The sequence below is a fragment of the Pinus tabuliformis genome, chromosome 3_1, assembly GCF_031772625.1.
Source record: "Pinus tabuliformis cultivar Carrire ecotype Pingquan chromosome 3_1, CPIR1, whole genome shotgun sequence".
Lineage (NCBI taxonomy): Eukaryota > Viridiplantae > Streptophyta > Pinopsida > Pinales > Pinaceae > Pinus > Pinus tabuliformis.
Window position 1 is genome coordinate 21,130,732 of NC_142301.1, and position 24,071 is coordinate 21,154,802.

A 24,071-nucleotide genomic window follows, 5' to 3' on the forward strand; every position below is an offset into this window, starting at 1 on the left:
AATCCGAGTGGAATTTCACCAAACGGTTTCCGGCTTCTTTAGAACTCATGTGCCTTAGCCTCTCCACCAATTTTCATGGCTAAAACACATCCGATGCTACCAAAAAATGACACTCCTTCTTAGCGAGGAATGTGCTTTAGCAACAATTTCCAACTGCATGCTGCTCTGTCTCTGAAGCATCTCCTTTCCGCACTGTTGCTGCCATTAGCACTGTGCTACTGCTGCTACTGTACTGCTGCCCATGACACTGCCACTGTCACTGCTCCCTCTCAAATGCTGCATCTGTACTACAACTCCCTCTCAAACGTTGCATCTGCTATGCTGCTAGCATTGCCACTGCTAACACTGCATTCGTACTGCAACTCAGTTGCTGAGAGAAGCAACTAAAAAACACCCAAAATTACTGAACTAAATGTGTTTAGCATAATACCATGTGAATGTTGGAATCTAACTACTACTAGTCTCTGACCCTCTGAATCTTTTGCGTCGCTGCTGACTTCTGCACTTTGCCATTTGCACTGCTGCCAACCATGCTCTTCGCTGATCAGTCTGTGGTCTCAAGCTACTGCATCTGTCTCTTCAACCAACCCACTGCATCATCTGACACTAAGTCCATCTCGCTACTGCTGAATCTTGGGCTCCTGTAGCAAGGAATTGATCCAAGAGGTGGGTTCCTCAAGGATCCTGCCCACATGTAGTCCTCCCGACTACAGTTCTATATCGCCCCATTTCCCTCCTAGAGATGCGTGGGCACTCATGGAAAACTCATCTTCGTTAATTTTTGCTGGAGCAGCCTTAGGATCATGTTTCTCATCCTTATCCTTTTGCTTCAAAGGACACTAGGATGCAAAGTGGCCCATCTCGCCACATCTGAAACATTTCACCTTCGAAATGTCCTTCTTCTGCTTCTGCTTCTGCTGTCCCTTTGATGCTAGAGCTGCATTCTCCTCCTCCTCCTTGGTCTTTGTGCCACTCCCACTGTTGCCATTGAGGTTGACCTTAACCAGATCCCTCCTTAATTCTTCCTGTTGAAGGGCTGCCCACATCTCCTCCCATGAAGGTAGTCTTTCCCTGCCCAATATACTTTGGACAAAGACTTGCCATTCATCTGAGACTCCATTCAGGGCCGTCCTTACCATCGCGGTAGACTGAGGAGTAGACCCCACTGCAGCAAGCTGGTCTCTGGTGTCCTGAAGATGTTGAAGATAGGAGTTAACCCCTTCTCCCTTCTGCATCAATGTCCGCTGCAACTTTTTTTCTAAGTACATCTTCTGTTGTTCAGAAGAACCTTCATATAATGAAGACAAAGATTCCCACATTTCTCAGGCTGTATCTTTGCCTTGCAAGTGTGAGACCACATGATCTTGAACTCCATCGAGTATGTACCTCTTCGCCTTTGCCTGCTCGGCCTTGTACTTCTTCTTCTGATCATTGTCCGCGGGAACAACCACAACACTCTTGACGTAAGCTTCGAGATCGTACTCCTCCAGAACACTAAGATTCTGGTCTTCCATATGACATAGTTGGAAGCTCCTTCCAACCTGTCCTGATCTCTGAGCCCATGTGATGCCATCTCACCCAAACTGTCGAATTGACTCCTCTAGTCACTGCGCAACACTGGTCTGCTGCTCGACAAGTGAAAAATTCGAACTTTTGGCGAGAAAAGTCCTTTGAGGAGAAAATTCCCCTTCTATGTGTCTTTGCTCTTTTCTGACGGATTTCTACCCCGGCAAAAACTGCGCCCTTCAAGCACTACGCTGAGGCTTTGCGTCACTCCCTCTGCCTCTACAAGCTCACGAACCGGAAATCGTACCTCTTTGTCGACTCTCTTAGAGAGAGATTTCCTTGGAATCTTTGCTTTACCGACAAGGATTGTGCAATCCCTTCAAGGGGATTCGAATTGCTGCCAAATGCAGCTATTGGCCTTTCTGCGCAGCACTTGATCTGCTCTTCCTGTTTCAAAATCAATGCTCTGATACCATGTGAAAATTCCTATACTCAAGGAACCCCTACTGCAGCAAAACTAAATTTACTTCTCCTACTTGATTTTAATATACATTATCAAGTTATTTTCTGAAAAATATTGAAGTAAGTTATTTCTGCAGCCTACACCGATTTAATTTGATTACATGAAACAAGAAATTGAGCAAAGAACAAAATACATAGGACACTATTATTTTTGGATAAAATAGTCCCCGGAAAAACCCAATGTGGGAAAACTGGTGCAACAACTCTGAGGGTTTTATATTATTAAGCAGTGGTTCTGAATACAATGTTGGTTGCCCTCCCGACAATCCAGTTACAGAGAAAAATATAATTGCGGAACACTGAGTGAGATTACCTCACTTCACCTGGCAGTGTCAGGCTGATCCGACAGCAAAACTGGCAAACCCCCGACTATCTTTGCGTCAGCCCTACGTTGTCTCTTCTGCCTCTTGGAGCTTCTGCGTCAACCTCTCCCAGCTGTTTAGGTAGCTCCCCGGTAGTTCCGGATATCTGCGTGAAGGCAACTTCCCTTCTGCGTTGGCCCTTCTGGCTCTACGTCAAGCCTGCATGGGCCCAAACTGGCCCAGCATCAGTTCCTCTAGGTGATGCGTTGCCTCCATTGGTGGCTCTTTGCCTCTCTGCCTAGTATTCCCGAACTATCCCTGCCCCTCTACTGTAGAATGATCACTTAGTTTGGATTTCTTAGCTTCCAAGCCCCAGAAATTTCGAACTCTAGATCAATTCATTCTCTCGGTGTGTTCCTGAATGAACCCCAAGCCTCCTTCTTATACTTTTCTTGTTGAGACTTCAATGATCAAGATTAAGTCTCTAATCAATGTCTAATATTAAAAACTTGACTTCATCCGCTTTCTAGAACATTCTCACCCATATTTTGATTAATACCCATTAATACTTTAATTTTCTTAAGTTTAGACTTAGGAACCCCATTAAAAATATTAATTATTTTAATAAAATACTATCATGGTGGAATTTCACCAAACGGTTTCTGGGTTCTTTAGAACTCATGTGCCTTAGCCTCTCCAACAATTTTCATGGCTAGAGTACATCCGATGCTACAAAAAACTAACACCTTTCAATCCCAAGGTGATAATGTGAACACCTTGACTACATAACCTTCCAAGGATTGTCAAGACCATATACTCAATTCATATGTTCACTGAATTGAGTTCATCATCCATAGTTGAACTTACCTCAACTGTCATTATGTATTCCAGCAATATTCTAGCAGGTAGCAAAATAATATGCTAACTAAATAGCCAATATCAAAATGTTAAATATCAGACTTACCTTGTCATGGTGGCCCTCCATCAAATCATCAACTTACTTGAGTTCTTCAAGATCAACAACCTTTCATATGATTCATCTCCACATTATATAGGAATCCTTTTATTCATTCCTTTTAATCAAAGTGCCCTTGGATCGAAGCTTGACTACCAAGCTACAATATCTTCCTTGGAGTTGTCATTGTTAATTCCCTATCTTTCTTCCGAAGACTATACTTGATGTTGATCAAAATTGTTATATGCCATGCAATTTTGTGAGAGTCTTGATCTCCATTCATTCCAAGGTATGCCAAATTTCTTCTTTCAAGCATCATGCAGTCATATGGAAGACTTACCAAGCACATTCATAACTAATTCTTCCTTCATGATTCTTGTAGATGTGAACCATGCTCTAGGGAAGAATAACTTCAAATATGCATACCTTTGCTTTCATATAATCATCTAGCCATCCTTTGATCAAGCTTGCTTCTTATACTTGTCAAAGATAGGTTTCCTTTTCCAAGAAGAGAAAGATTTTCATTATGCCTTTCAGATTGTAACCTTGACCATCTACATTCCTTCATCCTTCAAAAGTATTGTTTCCATACTAGATGGAATATTTACCAGTCATAATGTTGCTTCCAAGAATCTTCCATAATGATGATTCTTATAGGATCTTAATGATCCTTCTTTGCAAAATGAATACCTCTAACATGATGTTAGAAAAATGCTCAGATGAACAGTAATATACAATATGGTCCAATCTTCTCATTCTCTTTTAACCAAATGATCTTTCCCAAAGCAATTTAAACAAGTAGATTCTAATTGTTCTACTATCATGTGCTTCTATCTATAATGCCACACCTTTTACAAAATCAAGACTCCTCTAGAGTATACAATGCATGCTACTCTACTTTCTACTTAATACAAGAAAGACAAAAATTCATAAAGAACTTGACATAGATGAGACTTCAATAATAAAGATCCTTGGGATCTTCTCCTTTCGACTTCTTCTTAGGTTCTCCCCTTTCCTCAACTATATGAGCTTCACTTCTTTCCTTCCTTTTGTTGTTCACTTTAATGTTTGGACAATCCCTTTTATAGTGTCCATACTCATTGCATCCAAAGCATTGAATCTTGGACATATTTGTCTTCTTCTTGGACTTTCCAAACTTCCCTTTCCTCAACTTCTTAGTTCTTGCAATGAAGGCTTGAGATCTTTCATTTGATTCAGTATCATCCTTTGCCTTGATCCTAGATTCTTCCAAGATACATTGAGCCCACAATTCATCAAAGGGTGTAGTATCTTTCTTTGAGTAGATGCTTGTTGCAAAACTACTCCAATTAGGTGGCAAAGCATTCAGTACACATATAGTCATCTCAGAATCTGTAACAATCTCTCCAAGCCCTTGCAATTGATCTCTTATTTGTGAGATCTTTATCAGATAGGTGGCCAAGTCTTCATTCTTTGATTTCCTTATTCTAAACATTTGATTCCTCAAGGAAATCTTTTGACCTTGTGTACTTATAGAGTATAACTTTACCAACTTATCATACATAGCCTTTGATGTCTTCAAATCAACAACAAAGGGAACAAGATGATCTTTGAGGGATTCAATGATGATCCTTTGTGCCCTTCTGCCTTCTTGTATTTTGCTGATTCTTGAGTCTTTTCTTTGTCTGGTACAACTACTTCTCCCATGACATACTCCGTGAATTCATTCTCTGTGAGTGCCAAGTCAATCCTTTTCTTCCATGCTAGGAAATTTGCTCACCCAACGAGCTTGTTGCTTTACTTGCAAAATGTAGCCATGTGATCTGTAGATTGAGTCATAGAAAACAATCTAACACTTACTTATCAACCAAGAGTCCTTCTTGATGATGTCTCCAACTATCTTGATGTTTTCAAGACCTTCAAGGAGACTCTAATGATGCCCTAGAAAGATGTCTTCTAGGATGCCTTCAGCAACGCTGTCTTCGAACTGCTTCAAAGAGTGAAAGGTGATATCAAGATTCCTTGATGCTTCCTCTTCTTCAAGATGATGCACTAGAGAATCTTCAACAAATACTTGTCCTTCCTAACTTTAATGAGACCTTTGATGATGAGGTCTTCTTTAATGAAAGCTTGATGTAATAGCCCTCCATCTAGATCAATAGGTCTTCTTATTTTCTTGTGTCCTTCTACGAATGATTCCCCTTGACAAACAAAACCTTCTTTGTGTCCTTTCAATTGCCTTCTCTTGTTAACCTCGCTCTGATGCCATGTTGGAGAATGTAGTAGGGCAAATTTTAATTCAATTTCTCCTTAATCGTAATAATTGCTTGTGTACTTTATTTATCTTCTTGTGTTTCTTTATTAGATATTCTTCATCACACAATTATCAAGAGCAAACAGAGTAAAGACAATGGACACATAAATTAGGCTCCAAGCCAGGGTAAAACCCCTCCAAGGGGAAAACTCAGAAAATCTCTTCTATTCTTATAGAATATGCTTCAAATGATAAAACCAAAATCCAAAACCTAGTCCCCCTCCAAGCACCAAATCAACCCTCCAAGAAGCCCTTCCAATTAGGTCAGAGATCAGCCAAAACAATAAGGATCAATTCTGCTCCGACCAACACCCAACTTCAACTTCGACCCCCAACTTCGACCTGCAACTTCGACTTGCAACTTCGGCCCCGTAGCAATTGCAGAAACCCTAGCTTCTTCACATATGTGAGAGAAAAATAGCTCAAAACAAATATTTCTTCTTCTCCTTGAATTCTTCTTGCCTTTTAGACCTTCTTCTTGCTTCTTTAGTGTTGCCAGCTTCTGATTGAAATTCTTGATGAGAGAGATCCAATTGGTGATCAAATGAGGTCGATGTTTCTTCTATTTATACACATCTGAGGGGTTCAAATTCCTTCTTTTAGGCCGATTTGTCATTTCTTGGGCCGACTTGTGCTTGGAGGTTTCTAGGACTTTCTAGACTTAAAAGCAATATCTTTTACATGTTACATCTTGCCTGGTAGGGTCTTATACAAACAATATAGACTCTCTTGACTCGAGAAAAATATTCTTTTAACATGACAAACCCTAGAAGCATGAAGAACATGCTTGACCTAAATGATCATCAAAATGGAGCTTGAAACCCATGCTTTAAACATAATATTTTTCTTTCTTCTTTTTCTTGTAACATAAGATATAAATAATGATTTGATTACATTGACAATTATGAAGACCAAAACTAGTTACATTGTCCAACACCTTCTAGATGCAATTAAAGACCTCCTTATACCTAATGTGTTAAGGAAGAAGTTTTCCTATGAAGTGTGGGAGTCCCTATAGATTTTAACCCTGTACAGAAATCACACGCAAACAAATTCTTAAATTAGAAAAAATATACAATGGCGAGAACGTAAAATATCATAGAGATTTTCTCTTGGAACCCAAATTGAGAAAACTAGATTGATTTTTCATTATGTTCCTTTCAATGTTACAATACATATATATATTTATGCAAAAGCATTCATAAACCCAAATCCATTAACAACGAATTAGAACATAATCGTAGTTCCCTTGAGCGGATCTATAAAATACCATGGGAAAAAAACATCATGCCCAAAACCATGCGCGGAAACCATGCACAAAACCATGGATAGGTCTGCCCACCATATTTGGGTCCACCCCCATCCTTCGGTCTGCCCAACTATTATTGGGTCCACATAAAATTCTTTTTCCTGGCGCGCTGCCCCAGACCTTGTACCACCCCCCTGCGATGTTGTCGCTACACCCGAGGCAACGTAAAAACGTGTGGGGATAGTCGTGGAAAGAATATAACACACCCAACATTCTCCCACTTGTTGTTTTCTTTCCACACAGGTGGTCGCAGGAGTGCATAGTCATTAGTCTAGGCCTGGAACGCCCATTATTTCTTTACACCAAAAAAACTTTTTAGGCTCACTCACTTTGTTAATGCATCTACAACATTTTTCAAAGTGTCCACCTTTACTAACAACACCTTTTTGTCTTCAACCATATCCCTCACAAAGTGATACTAAACATCAATGTGCTTTGTCTTCGAATGATAAGCAAGGTTATTTGCCAAAAAAATTGCGCTTTGATTGTCACAATGTATCTTTATAGCTTGCTATACCAACCCCATACTTGAACACAATCTCTACAACCAAACTGCTTCCTTACTTACATGAGTGGCTGCCATGTATTCAACCTCTGTAGTTGAAAGTGCCACCATAGACTGTCTCTTACTCATCCAGTTGACTGCTCCTCTAAATAGATTAAACACATAACCACTTGTAGATATTTTCCGATCCAGATCTCTAGCCCAGTTTGCATCAAGAAAGCCATGTATATCCAAAACTTCTTCCAATTCTGGTGTTTCTTGGTAGCACAGACCATAATCACTAGCACCACGCAAATATCTGGAAACCCACTTCACTGCTGTCTAATGCTCCTTAGCCCCTAATGGTAACATAATGTGCAAATAAAAACCCTATTGGTGACAAGCCCACCAAGCTAGCTCACAAGTGTAAAAATAAGCCTCACAAGGGGCCAAAGAATAATATGTACATGTCGTGGGGCCCTCCAAAGGCCTAATAATGTCCTGAAGTGCCATACTGATGAATAAATTCCTCGGAATATGTTGGACAAGGGGGTGGCCCCTTGTTCTCCAGGCAGTAGACTTGTGGTGCTCCCAGCGGGTCTGAGGGCACATAAATGACCCCATGGGTATCCATATGAATCAGAGATACCTATAGATCCTCTGTAAGGGTCCGAGTGGTGGAATGAACGCTGCCATGACATCGTACAAGTCCTGGGACACCTGCCAAGAGTGTGGGGCTCCTGTGGGGGCTTGCTGGGCATAATGTACCAAGCATATCACCATCATCCCAAAAGTGGATCGCTAGTAGTCTCTGAGCATCGATGAAGATCCGTGGAGTGTTGTTTGCTGCTGTGGAGGCCAATGGCTCTCTATGCACACCCTATATGTGCCAATGTAGACCTCTGGGGGTTAGGATCCCGTATAGGGAGACCAAACCCAAATGGAAACCACCTGTAATCCTACATAAGATCCAATGCGTCCCCTAGGCTTCTAGTACAACCAATCATTAAAATAATCGAGTAAAAGAGTTTACAAATCATGGATAACAAAGTGGGCACTTCATAATGGCATGCCCTTCTGTAGTGGGCTTTGGCATGTGCTAGTGTCTCCAAGCTCCAAAGGGGGTTAACCAAGTACCTTATTAGGTGGTTTCAACCCTTAAAGGGGATAGTATGTCCAAGGTACATCCCTCTAATGGGGGTGGCAAGTGATAAATAAGTGGAATGGAATAGGGAATGAGAGGGGCAACCCTGGGCCACATATTGGGGCATAGGGGTAGTTGGATAAGGGGAAGCCCACACCTGGGTATGTAATGTGTAGGAGGGAGCAATCGTGGTACACGAGGTGCCCCGACCTTGATTTTTCCACCCTTCTTTATATGCCTTTTGCCTTTTATGAATTTTCTTTCATTAACTGCTTGGGGCTCAAAGGACAAGAGCATGATGTGTAAGATATAGCAGTGATTACCCCCTTTTAGGTAGGGCGGTTCATTTCCCTCCAGGGGTTGGGACAATCATGGGTTCCTGAATGATAAAGGAGGCTCATCTAGGGCTTATGGAACCAGGGTGACGACCATGGATTGGGGTAGAGCCCATGTATTGGCTTTTTCCCACATGCTATTTATTTTGCCTCGACCATGTTTTGCATTTTGTGGTACAATTTCCTGTTAAATGTGGCCAATTATGCTTTTTTCCTTTTTCTTTTAGCTGCTTCAACCTCCGGGGCATCATTCCAGGCCTGACCCAAGGTGGGGGCAAGGGGATAGGGAGGTTGGCCCTATGTGGACCCAAAATGGAAATGTGGACCCAAGTGGGAGAAATGATGAATGGGGGTATAATGAGTGGAAAGGGAGTAATATATGCGGATAAAGGAGCAGGACCACACACCCAAAGTCGGGGTTTCCCAAATAGTACCACCCTAGAACCAAATGGTCAATTAAGGAGATCGCACGAGACTAAGATCCAAGGGTAACATCCAAAAGAGATCAAGGGGATAAGAGCACAAACTAAGTCCACTTTTTTCGCCAAATCCCCCATCAATCCATATCGAGGAGTATCCATGATAAGTAAACCCAATACTCAATTACCAAATGACAAGACATACCTTTAGATTTGGGAGGCCCACCTTCAAACATACGGTCAATACAGGTGGGTGAGGGACCACATGGCTAGCTCAGGTGGTAGAGAAATGGCACAACGAGCTAGTAGGAGGCTGCAAGGGGTTGCTGGCTACTCACTGAGGTTCATCATGGAGAAATTTTTTTCTTGGGGATATCACCCACGAAGTGGTGGGTAACAAGTAGATTTTATTTGCTTGCAAGTATCACATTATCACTTAAGCGTTTTTTCAAGTTGATGAACAGTTGTTTCATTTGTTACACTTGCTAAAGCTATTACTTGCCAACATTACTTTTGGAAGCATCTATCTTGTGACACTTGGTTACTTTCCAAGCTGTTTTGTAAAGGTGTACCTTCACTTGGAATATCCTTGTCAAGTAGTTATATTTGGGCAATGATCTTATCTTGCTATATTTGTGGATGCATAGGCTCACTGAGCCTGTAATTGTATTTGGATGCTACATATAATTTGAAGTGTAAAACTTCCAGATAACAGAAATATATATAAAAATACTTTATTAATAAATGAATAGACAGATGATGTCTGATTACAATGGGGCTCCTGGCTTAAATACCGCCATGGACACCCTTTGGGAAAGGGCATGATCTTATGATCGTGCCCTTTCATCTAATTAAACCTAGAATTAAAAAATAACCTAAAATTAACTAATTTTTTTACATAACATTGCCTTCCTCTCGAAAGAATGCTTTGTCCTCAAAGCATATGTAACGACGGATGTTGTTGAAGAATGATTCATTCTCCCAGAAAGCGTCTTCTTCGGGTAAGTCCTTCCACTTGATCAGATACTCCAAGATGATCAAAGTCACACACTTTAAAAGATCTTGGATTAATATCTCAATTACCGCTTTTTGGAGATGTGGATATCGGTATGGCTTAATGTTGATGGGGGTCTGATCCTGCCTTGACTTCTATTGTATGCTCAATTTCCCTATTAGGCGGCATCTTTAGAGGTAGATCTTGAAATACTTCTTCATGTTTCTTAATTACATCTTGTATCTCTGGTGACTCTTCACTAGTCATATTTGCAGATAACATTTCTAACTGATGACATTGCACTACATAAGCAGGTGCTCTTCTTCGACTCAGCTTCATCATCTGAGATGATGATACAACATGATTTTCTGGTGCTTGGAATCCATGTAGTTTGTACTTCTGACCTCCCCATTTGAATTTTATAAATTGTACTTGATGGTTGGCGGCATAAGTACCTAAAGTTCGTAACCATTGGACACCTAAAACTACATCTACTCCTCCTAATGGTACTGTGAAAAATGAGGACTCTAAACTAAAGTCTTGAATTTGTAATTTAACCTTATGGCATTTTCCCACCTTTTCAATCCTCTTACCGTCCGCTACCATTACTTTCATGTTTGGTAAAGGAAATGAAAAAATATTGAGTCTCTTGGCCATGGTTGCATCCAAAAAATTGTGTGTGCTACCAGAGTCAATGAGAACCACCACGTTGTTCTTCTTTATGTGTCCTTTTAATTTTAGAGTCTGAGGTTGTGATATACCTGTCATAGCTGATAATGACACTTGCGGCATACTTTCGTCATCTAGTTCTGGTGAGAATTCTGGGGCATCTTCTGTTTCTTCAATATCAGACTCTTCACTGTTTGAATCATTGGTTGCTTCACAATTATATAGGTTCTTTGGTTCCTTTCCTTTAACACACCTATGTTTGGGATCCCACTTTTCACCACAGCGCTTGCATTTACCCTCCTTTATCCTTTGCGCTTCCAAATTAGATTTTTCATCTTCACGACGATGTGGTGGAACATATCTTGTATTTTTTGCGTCTGCATACTGAGGTGTTCTTCGTCTTGCATATGTTTTTTCGGCTTTTGACCAAAATATTTGTTCGAATTTCTTTTCGGCTGTTTTTGCTTTTCGTCTTGCTACTTCTATTGATGAAATGTCATGCATCTCAAGTTCTACTTGTAAATGGGTTTTAAGTCCCGAGATGTATGACTGAATTAAACGAGATTCTGATAACCCAGGCACTCGAGTTACTAAGGTCTCCCATTCTTGAGTGTATTCATCCACACTTCCTTTTTGTCGTAATTTGATGAGTTTTGAAAAGAACTCTTCTTCCTTCACACCTTGGAATCTTTTGAAGAATGCATCTTTAAATCTCCTCCAGCTAATGACGTGTGTTGTCTTTTTCCACCACATATACCAGTTATATGCTTCTCCCTCCATTTTCATGGATGCATGTCTGAGCTTTTCGTCATCGTCAGTGATGTCATATATCTCAAAGTATTCTTCTGCTTTATTTATCCATGCGACATTGTTTTTTTCGTTCCCATCGAATTTAGGCATCTCAACCTTTACCCTCTTCTGGTATGTGGCTAATGGTTGAGCAAAAAGAGGGTGTTGACTAGAAAGGGTATCCCAAAGTTGCTTGTTTGTAAAGGCATTGTTACTTGCTTCTTGGTTGTGTGTCGCTGATTTTTTTGGGGATTCAACTTTGTCATGAGAGTCTGTGGACTTAGTTGAATCTGACGAGATGTGTTCTTGATTCTCTTCACCTTCTTTTAATAGCTCTTCGGGTGTACAATTCGACTTTTTACACAGACTTTTCAACATTGTTAAGACTTCTCTGAAGTTTACTCCTGTTTGGACATGTTGACTTTCCATCTTTATCTCTATTCGATTTGTCGTATCTTCAAGATTTTTGATTTTGTCCGCTTGCTCCCCAAGCTTGCTCTCGACTTCATTTAATCTTTTACTGACCTCGTCGTGGTTGTTATTTATCTTTTGCTCTGCATCCAACAACCTTTTCTGGAAATCCGCCATTGTCATTGTCGACATTGAGCGGGTTTGCGGAGGCGTGTATTTATTTGCCAGCTAAAATATTTTTCCTCCCTTTTTTTTAAAATAATTAAATTAAATTAATTTAATAATTTAATTTAATTAATTATTATATATATATATATATTTTAAATTAAATTAAATTAATTTAGTAATTTAATTTAATTAATATTTTTTTTTAATTATAAATTATAATAATTATAATTTATAATTATTAATTATTATATATATATATAAAATTTAAAGTTATAAATTATATAACTTTTAATTAAATTATATATATAATATATATAATTAAAATATGATATATATATATAACCAAATCACCAAATCACGTTATAATTTTTTTTTTTTATATATATATCATTTACTTTTAAACCATCACGTCTATTGGCGTAACCCCTTGGCTATTCAAAAATGTATCGAATATTACCGTACACAGCAGGCACGTTGATTTAACAACCCTTTTGATTTTTAAAAAAAATTTGTATCGACTTACCACCGTAACACAGAGCTGGCAGTCGATTTAACGGAAGTCGTAACCAGCAAGCGGGAACAGGTATGGACGGTGTGCAGAGGACTGCGGACACACGGACGACGGGGGAAAAATACTGTGGACGAGGGGAAAGGGCATGGGACGGCAGAGACGAAGGGGAAATAATACTGTAGACGATGAATGGGACGGAAGCACAACGCAGGGAGAACGGACGGGGCGCAGAGATGCTGATGTCGAGGATTGAAACCGCTCTGATACCAGATGAAACAGAAAACTCTGATACGCAGAATATAAATGAATAAAATACTTTATTAAAATGATGAATTACAGATGATGTCTGATTACAATGGGGCTCCTGGCTTAAATACCGCCATGGACACCCTTTGGGAAAGGGCATGATCTTATGATCGTGCCCTTTCATCTAATTAAACCTAGAATTAAAAAATAACCTAAAATTAACTAATTTTTTACATAACATAATTCAAGTATCTTGTATTAACTCCTAGAAAACTAATTTGATAAGCTTTGAGCTAGCTGAATCTTAGGCATCTTTTAGGGTCCACCCCCCTCTGCTTCGCTAGGAGTAAGCCTAGATTGAGTTGAGAATTGAGGGATAACCTCAACTCGAAACATGCCCCCTAGGCCACACCAAGTGGAGTCGAGGACTTTCTCCATGTTAATCCCAGGTGTGGATGAAGGTGAAAACGAAGGGAAAAGAATTTGCATTGCTGCGAAGCCATCCACTCTCCTTGCATGGTTGGTAAGCCATCCACTCTTCTCTTGGTCCAGAAACATTGCACAATGGCCGCTAACAGCCATCGAGCAACTGCAAAGTCGATATAATTGTCAAGAAAAAGGGTTGCAGTTTGAAATTCTGCATAAGCAATGTCGTTATTATTTTTTGAAGATATTCTGTCGCTAATACATACCAATTGAAATAATGATTGTCAACCTTGCTATGCTAATTAATCTAATTAATCAATCAATAAGGTGGTAAACCAAAGTGACCCTTCAATAGCAAATTAAGGAAACAATTATTTCATTCACAAGTCACCAAATCTCACGTCGTTTGGATATGTGACACATCTGTACAATACAACACCCAAATTTTTTGTAGTTCATACAATAGCTGAATTGTTACAATCGGTAATCCCTGTGAGTAACACATGAAAGTAATCATTTCAAAAAAATAAATCGGCCCTTATAGAATTAAGAGTGTCACACTGCTTGGTGAAGCATAACTCTAACACCATAGTCACAACTTAATCGAGTTAAACATCTATTAGCTATTAGACTTTTATTAATAATTGTGTATTGGGTAATTATGTATAATTAATTTAAGTCGAAAAATTAAATGAGAATTATGCTTTAATAAAGTGTCAAACTTTACTTAAAATATTAAGTTACCTTTAAAATATATTATATTATACATATAATTATATATATTGTATAGATTCACCAGCAAGAATCCAACAACAAGAGATGTATCAAGGCAAATCTTCATCTAGACTTCGGCCTTTCTCATCTTCTCCATCTTCACAGTGATATTTTAGACCAAATAAATCATACAAGTGTGTGGCCAAATGAGCTCCATTCACCCTCTATTTATATAATTCAGAGGGGTGTGAATAGACATATCCATTGGGGCAAGACCGACCTGTCATGTAAGCCGACTTGGCATCTAGAGGGGTTTTTGAGCCAAAAGTTAGATTTAAAACTTCTTTTCCATTCTCTTTTACAATAGGTCCAAAATAAGACTTTGACTCTTTGACTCAAAAACCTAAAAGCACAAAGAACATGCTTATCTAGAAAATAATAATAATTTTCGTTTTCCTTTTTCTTTTGTTTTTTTACATAAATACAAAATGGTACAAATTATGAAGACCGAAACTAGTTACATTCTCCAACACTCCCTCTTAACTAGGGAGGTATTCATGATTGTATACCTGGTACAAGGATATTCTGAAACTGAAATATTATCATAAGAAGAGTATCATAAACATCATGTACAATGCTAAGGATCTAGATACCATCTAGCTATCTTCCAAGGTATCAACCCATTTAGGTACCATCTAGGCTACCTGCCAAGGTGCCACCCCAACAGGGATCCAGGTGTCATCTAGGCTACCTGCCAAGTCCTCAACCCTAACAGGGATCTAGGTATCATCTAGGTTACCTGCCAAGATACCAACTCAATAAGGATCTAGGTGTCATCTAGGCTACCTGCCAAGACATCATCTTAACAAGACGCTAGTTGTTATCTATGCTACTTGCCAAGACACAAACCATAACAGGGTTCTAGATATCATCTAGGCTACCTACCAAGATACCAACATGGATTTAGGTACCATCTATCCTACCTACCAAGGTACCAACCCAACCAGGGATCTAGGTATCATCTAGGCTACCTACCAAGATACCAACACTAGTGGTACCATTATACACCAGGGAGGATATATAGAAAAGGGAATATATACTATCTCCCTCTCAACTAGGGAGATGTGTCCAACATCAACTGCTTTGTTCTTCTTGTGGAGATCATAGGCTCCTCCTTTTGCGTCATTATGTCATCAGAGAACTTCAACCTTCCTGAACATCATGGAGCCATTCTTTAACACTTGTGACAGGGTCCAGGTCATCAAACTTGCACATCACTTTCGTATTGTCATCATCAATGAAGGCATTTTATTGATCCTTTTTCAACTTCAAGTTGATCATAGCTTCCTTGTGAATGTGATCTCCTTCTTGTTTTACGAACTTGATCTTCAGGTTATCTTCTCTCACTGCTACCTTTTAAAACTAGGATGAACACATCTTGTCTTTATAGTTGCCAGGCATCACATGTTGAGTTTCCCTCTACATCATTCATACACAATTGAACTTGCATCAACTATCATCATGGGTTCCTACAACATCCTTCCAGGTAGCAAAACAATATGTTAATTAGATAACCAACAATAAATATAACATTAGACTTACCTCATCATGGCCACTTTCTTTTCATCAACATCTTTAAGGTCCATATTGTTAGGCCCCTACACTAGTAGTATCAGACTACCCAAGGATCGAACTTGATTACCGAGTTATCATTTTTCTTCCGAAGATTAAGCTAGATGTTGATCACGGATATATACATCAATTCTAGTGAGAAAGTCTTATTAGTAAGTCAAATTCATCTCCATAAGCATCAGATGAAAGATTCTCTATGCATAATTTATGACCAACTTTTCTTACAGGATGCTATGAATCCTATCCAGAAGTTATATACATTCTTAATCTTACACACAATCATCTAGTTACATGTGATCTGCAACTAGACCAACTGCATTCGTTCATTCATTCAAGAGTATTGTTTCCATAGCTTTTTCCATGAATCTCCAAAGTGATGGTTCTTATAGGATTTTGAGGATCCAACTTATCAAAAGTGACTACCTCTAACATAGTGTTAGACAATGTATGGATGAACACGAATGCATAATTTTTCATTCTTAAAGGACTAGATGATTTCATGCATTTTAAACAAGTAGACTCTAAATGTGCTACTATCACATGCTTCTAACTTATGATGCCATACTAAATCAAGATTCTTATAATGATGCATGCTTACTCTTTTGATGCATGCTTGCCCAGCTACTTGACCCAACAACTTTGAACCACGGTTGCGGGGGAGCTCCCTGGTTATTTCACAAAAAAATTGTCACAAAGATGTTCCAAACGCAAATGTTTTACAACGAAACAATTTTTTTTGAGTAGGCAACCTAATATTCAAGCCTATGGCCCTAATATTGATATGCAATTCATGGTAATGTTAAATTTTGGAAGTAAAAGTGACATTCTCCTTTATCTTTCATTTTCATCCTTCTACTTAAATTTTTAACATTACCGTGAAATGACTCCGGATGTTTGAGAGTGGTTCCGACCTCATTGGATTTGATATGGAGAAAGTAGAATTTTGGATCTCACTCAAAATCCAACAGACTTTGTGTTTTTCAGGATTCAGGATTGGGGGATTGTAATGTTTCCATTGGATTTTGTCATGCACAAGGGTATGGAACTCATATTTAATCAAGAGCACCAAGCCCTCTATGTACCTTGATGTTAGTGACATTGGTTGTCGAACTCCTCTATCATGACCCTACTAAAAATGTACCCATCAGTGAAACAAAATCTTGACTTGACATGCTGTTGTTTTTTCTATCTTATATTAGTTGCTTAGAGCGTGATATTAATGACAAAGATCCCAAGATAAGCAATGATGTTGATGATATGTAGTTATTTGTTGTAACATGATTTTTTGGGATGCTAGAGGCCATCTAGAGCCTTTTTGTTGATGTATTTTCCATTCAGAGATGGATTGCACTCGATGCTATTTTGGTTATGTACACCCTTACATGTTATATAAATGAGAACTTGTAATCTATGGACGTGGTTGATGAAGATAATAACTTCTAGATGATTTATGTTATATGGTTTAATCCATGTTTTTATGTTTTTTATATCTAATACATTGTTTTTCATGCTTTTGTTGACATATATACATCAAAATATATAAACATATATATTATAAAAATTCGCTCTTGATTTGCTCCCAATTCAGGGGATTTTCAAAATGTCGCTCCCCGCTCTTGCTCCCGCTCTCGCTCCTAAGCAACCTTTGCTTGACCTCCATCGATTTCGTCCCAACAACTACTGTAGAAACCCTAATCTCTCTTCCTTTCGAGACCTTCCTAGAGAAAAATAACTCTCTCCAAGGTCAACAAGGTCAAGATAAGGATTTTTCTCTACCCAACAGCGCGTTCTCGCAATTTTTCTCCCTAGCAACAACTTCACTGCCCAGCAACTCAGACCACATTACCTCTCTAAGGTACATACCCCATCCGGATGTCCACAAGGTATGTCCTTTTAGGACTATTTTTATCTTGGATCTCCATACTTGAGTCCTTAAAGAATATTGGTCCTATTCGACAACTCTTCTCTTGGATTCCTGTCCCATCCTCAAAGAGTGTCGGTCCCTTTCCTTTCTTGGAAGTTATATCCTCAAGGAAACTACAAATGCTTATCCAATCCTCTGTCATTCTCTCTTGATCATTTGAAGAGTAGAATGCTCATATCATATCAAATATTACTCCCTCTCAAACTGGAGAGTACATCCCTATTCTCCCTCAATCTTGAGAATAAAATCTTGCTCCTTACTTAAGGAGACTTCTTTTGCTCCCTCCCAAAACCAGAGGATATTCCAGGCTTCTTTTCAGTTACCACAAGCTTCACTGCTTGTCTTCATCAGAGTATCAATTACTAGTTCTCCATAGCTACATGGCTCCCTCTTTCTTCGACATCTCCTGCTTACACGAGGTATCATGGAGCCACCTCCACTCTTTGTTCTTGTCATAGGATCCAAATCATCTCTATTGCTCATCACTTTCATCTTCAACATGAAGGAATTGCATCAAACCTTCCCAAACTTCAAATTGATCATAGCTTCCTCATGAAAGTGATCTTCCTTGACTTTTTGGTTATCTTCTCGCACAACTACCCTTTCAATCCCAAGATGAACTCATCTTGACTTATAGTTGCTAGTTGCCAGATATTGAGCTTCCCTCAATGCTTCTCATTCATATAGTTGACCTTGCCTCAACTGCCATCATCTATTCATACAACATCCTTTTCCCAGTAGCCAAAAAAATATGTTAGCCAGATAATCAAACCTTGAAATAGACTTGCCTCACCACAGTGACCACCTCATTCCATCAACATCCTCATCGACCATCTCCACTTGATATTTCCTTCTTGCATCAGAGTGCCCAAGGATCGAACTAGATTACCAAATCACAATTTTTTTTTCTAGAGATTATACTAGATGTTAGTCAATATCAAATACATATTCTAGGGAAAGTCCTAACCTTTTATACATTCTCAAGTCAAGTTCTATTCTTTTCTAGCATCATAAATACTTAAGCATATCTTTTCTAACCAACTTTATTCCACAAGATTCCCATACACATGAATCTTATCTAAAGTTTACTTTTCAACATACATTCCTATGCTTTCATCCAATTGTCTAACTACCCATATATCTTGTTGAGAAGTCTAGGGCATTCAAAGTTAACAATTTCTCTGCTTGATAAGTGCTTGTGATGCACTTTTACTTCTTATCTTATAGTCTTTTCTTCGTTAGCTTATTAATGTGTTCTTTCATCAGGACAATTACCAAAATGCATAATAAAGGACAAGTGACACACTATGTAGGCTTCTCCAGCCAGGGCCAAAACCTCTCACTTCTTGAGAAGAAAACCCGATCAAAATTCTTCTTTTAGACCTTCAATAGATAAGTACCAAGACCTTGACTCTAGTATCCTTTTAAGAACCTTGTCACCAACCTTGATGCTCCGCCTCTTTCTTTCCTTGCCTTCCTTCTTGATCTTGAACTGCTCTCCTTGGCTTCTACTTAGAGAAACTCGGTCTCTATTCTTCTCATTGCTCCTCCCAGACTTCCCTAGAGAATCTCAGTCTCTAGGTCTTCTCTAGAGAAACTTGGTCTCTATCTTTCTCGGCTTCCCCTAGAGAATCTTGGTCTCTAGGTCTTCTACTTCAACCTTCCCAGAAGAATCCTTTCTGCTCTAGAAGAAACCCTTTTTCGTTTGCCCAGAAGAAACTTTGCTGCCCCAGAAGAAACTTTGCTGTCCTAACTTTGCATTGCCCAGAAGAGACTTCGCTGCCCCAGAAGAAAGTCCCTTTCGCTGGCCCAGAAGAAAGTCTCCCAGAAAATACTTTCGCACTTCTCTTTACTGCTCCTTCGCACTTCTTGTTATACTTTCTTCGCACTTCTTTCTAGACCGAATTCAAGTCGAGTTGCTTGTCTAGAATGGAGGCCGAGTTCTTCTATTTATACCCTTCTTCACATGACCTTTAGGCCGACTTGACAGCTGGAGTTAGGCCAACTTCATCTAGCAGGTTCCTCATCGTTTGTAGGCCGACTTGAAGAGGTTAGGTGACAAGTTCTTGGAGGATACTTTTACATACACACGATGACCTTTGACAAAGTGTAACGTGACTTCATTTACATGACAATGACTCTTACATTTTATGACTAGATGACAAATAAATCCTAAAGACTCTCAATGGGAGTCTTGACTTAAAAACAAAAACATCTTATGACTAGATGACAAATAAATCCTAAAGACTCTCAATGGGAGTCTTGACTCAAAAACAAAATCCTTGCTCATGAAACCCATGAAGCAAGTCAATAAAATAATTTCATTTTTCTTATCTTATTACATAAAATCATATATACATGTCATTATGAAGACCGAACCTAGTTATACTTGTCAACATATCTCCTTTTCAACATATCTCACATAAAGTTTGTATCCTGACCCATTGTGATCCTTCACCCCTTTTTACCAGGATGTCTCCACATTACATAGAATACATACTATTCCTGTCATGATGCTTTTCCCAAGGACATTCAAATGATGGTCCTTCTCGGATCTTGGTGATCCATTTCAGCAAGATGACAACCTTTAACATAAAGTTAGATAATATTTGGATGAACACTATGCAAAATGGTCTAACATTTTATCCTAGATGATCTCTACTAAGCAACATAATCATATAAATTCCAAACATGTTACTATCATATGCTTCTATCCTATGATGCTTATGCAAAACATATCATCTAAAAGAGAAACATTCATAAAGAACCTAGAAGTTAGTGAACCTTCTTTAGTAGTAAAGATCCTTCACTTCTTCCTTCTTTGCCTTCTTCTCAGTTTCTCCCATGACTTCGGCTACATGAGCTTCACTCCTATGATTTTGTAGTTTGTTTCGCTACATCATAACTGAATTATTAATGACTTTATGCTTTGCCTTTTGCATATATATATTAACCGCAAATTAATTTGATTAACACTCGTTTGCACTTCGAAATTTGATCATGTAGTATTTATTATTTTGCCTACATCGTAACTTAATTATTGATGACTTTCAAGAATCAAGGCTTTGTCTTTTCCATATATCCACAGATTAACTCGATTAACAGTAGCTTGCAATTTAAATAGTGATTTTGTAGTATTTAACTGCTGCTTAATGTTTTATGTTTTGATAGGTTTCTGTCATACAGCCAGTCTCTGGGTGTGGCCTGGCAATGCTTTCTGTCTTTTCACATTTCTATTTAAAGGAGGCTATGAATCTGCTTGACTGGATAGGTGTTGCTATGGCTGCCACTGGCACAATAGGTATAGTTCAAAAGTGTTTCTGGTTTTACAGTTTAACGTAGCTTTGGGTTGGTTTATTATAGCATGTTGAATCGCTATGTTCCAATTAATGCATGTTAACTGCTTTTTTTGGCTGGTTATTGGGATTAAACTTGATACAGAGCTAGGCAAATCCATGGCCAACTCTGTTGGGCTATATAAGAGGAAGGAAGATTAGCCTACCAATCGTTTAGCTGTTTACAGAGTTGACATATAGACAATTCAGTATAATTTTGATGAATATACCTTTTCTCGTTTAGAAGAATGCAAGATTCTGCTATAATTTAATCAGATTCACCCCCACCATTCCAGATCTGAAACATGTTCTTTTAATGTGGTCCCCATTGAGACAGAAAAATTAATATCAACTATTGAATTAATATCAATTATCCTATTTATATCTCAATGCTATGCTTAGCCTTTTTTTCTTTTTCTAATCTGAGTTTAATTTGAAGTGTTACTATTGGCTTTCAGCTTTTTGCTGATCAGATGATTAGCTGTATTGTTTTATTAATATTTGATTTAGCGAATTAGAACTAGTTATGTTCATTGATAAGATATGGGCTGAGATTTCCAACAATGATATTTCTTCTTCGTAGTGAATGTGTCCAAAATCCAGACTACAACTTCTGAAAAGCATCAATGCGAAATGGTTTCTGTAAGCACTGAATCTAGAATACAAGTAAATATCAAGGCAAGTTAATTATCTTGATCTCTCAAAGATTGCATTTTATTGCCAAATAACAAAGGAAATGACAATGGCGACGATGTCTAGAGGCTTGGGGTCTAGAGGTGGAATTGCAAGCACAAAGAATTACAATTATGAGAGTATACGGTGAGCATTGTCTTGGAACTGTCTGCTTTTTTTCTCATCTGTTTTCCCCTAGTAGAATGCCCTAGGGAGATTTAACTTTTCCTCAACTGCTATGGTTTTGTAATCCATGTCAGTGACCACTCTTAGCCTCATGACATGGAGTGCTAACATGTTTGTTATCTAGCAGAGGTGCGAGACAATATTGTTAGACACCATACATCCTGTTGCCACCTATATTGCAGGAGGGTTGTGCATGTGATCCTTGATCACTTGAGTCAAATTTTTGCAGGTTGGGACTTTGATTCTAGCCTTCAGAAAGGTTGGGATTTTGGTGGAGGCAGCTGATATGGTGGGATGAGAAGTAGCTTATGTGGTTGATTGTCATGGCTTGATTCTTTCTTCATGGTGACAAATCTTGGTTGATGGAGCTTTATGGATAGAATTTTATGAGCTTAATACTCCTTGATCGTATGATATATCATTGGTGGATGCATGGTATGATCCTAGTACATAATGATATTGTAAGGATGCAACACGTGATTCCCTTTGGTTATAATTTTGGTTTTATGGTGTTTATGCTAGCATGTTAGGTCTCTATAATACTAGTGTAGCCCCCTTATTGTTATTGTTAGAGTAGCCCCCCTTATTGTTGTGTTTGTGCCCATGTAGTCCCCATATTGTTATTGTTGTGCCCCATAGAAGCCCACTATTGTTATTGTTGTGCCCTTACATGATTCTTGTTATGTAGGCTTTGATTATATTGTGACTCTTTAGACTCTTATATATACCAAGGAGGTCTTTAAGAATTGTTCATTTATGTAATGTAAAGGAGGTTACCCCCTCGAAGAAGCTCATTTTTAAGTCGTTGATCTATCTTTTCTTCTGTTTTGTGATCTGGTTGCATAACGTTTGTTATCAAACTTTGGATTCTAGGGTTTTGCTGCTTCAAATAGGTCATCTTGGCATTCTCTATAACTTTTTTTCTATGAGGCTTCAAAAGCTGAGATTTCGACCACGTGGAGCCGAAATCTTGTTGTACTTCGTGTACAAATTTCAGATCTTGGTTAGCTATATTTTTTGAGATATGGTTTGAAGAAGTTAGGGTTTTTGCAGGCTCCAGAACTCAGTCTCGAACAGGTGACTTAGGGAAAATCGTCATAACTTTCTCTACAAGCATCAGATTTAAATTTCATGAAAAGTGACTAAAGTGCAGGGACTGCAGTTTTTCTTGTATCACTTTTAGGGCCAAAGGTTGAAATAGTGACACGTGGCATTCCGTACAAGTTCGCTCTACTGAGCTAGTCCATAATCAAGTCATCATGGGAGATTGTGTATAGCTTTATCTTGAAGAATCCAATCTTGGTCTGACTTGTGGTGTTGGAAAGAAGACTCAGAGGGCTACCACAAGACGAAATTTTAGACTTTGGAGAGCTGAAATTAGAGAGATACATTAGTTTCAATATGGAGCTCCTAAAAAGCAAGAAAATGGTGTGTATTTTTTTTTAAAATTTTGCGTAACTTTTGTTTGAAAAATCAGTTTGAAGTGATTCAAAGGGCATAGTGAAGCATAGATATCATTGTTTGATTCCAAAATGCCTCGAAACAAAAAAATGGACACACCTAGTAAGCAACTAGAAAGCTCTACTATGATGCATGAAGAAGAGGAAGAAATACAACATGATATATCAAAATTACGAGACCAAGTGCAACAAATTTCGCTCTCGCAAAGAGTAACAAAAAATGAACTGGAAGCTAAGATGGATGGTTTAGAAGCAAAAATAAAAGGCAACATGGAAGGTTTGAAGGATGGTTTAAAAACAGACATGGGAGTTTTTAAAGTAGACATGGACGTGATGAATGTCAAGTTGGAAGGATTGACAAAGTTGCTGCAAGAAAGGCTTCCCAGTGGTGACAAGGTAATCCATGAAAATCATGATGAGGACAAAAGGAATATGAATTATGATTTTAGAGATACCAATATTGGGTTTAAGACCCACCACATTCCAAAGATCGATATGACGAAGTTTGATGGCAAAGATCTGGTAACATGGATACTACAGATGGAGCAATTCTTTGATCTACATGATGTACCACACACACAAAAAGTACACATTGCATCTTTATATTTAGAACAAAATCAGTTTGTGTGGTATTGATGACTTTGTTCTCGTAAATCAATTGTCAC

At 38.6% G+C, this 24,071-nt stretch overlaps 1 protein-coding gene across 1 annotated transcript in view; it reads left to right on the top strand.

The window, feature by feature from the left end:
- LOC149185566 (magnesium transporter, putative (DUF803)) overlaps positions 1–24,071 on the top strand; it is a 396,376-nt gene that overhangs the window by 69,599 nt on the left and 302,706 nt on the right. Inside the window, exon 3 of the mRNA XM_089410729.1 lies at positions 20,925–21,054. Coding sequence (XP_089266855.1) covers positions 20,925–21,054 — 130 coding nt within the window. The remainder of the gene's footprint in view (positions 1–20,924; positions 21,055–24,071) is intronic.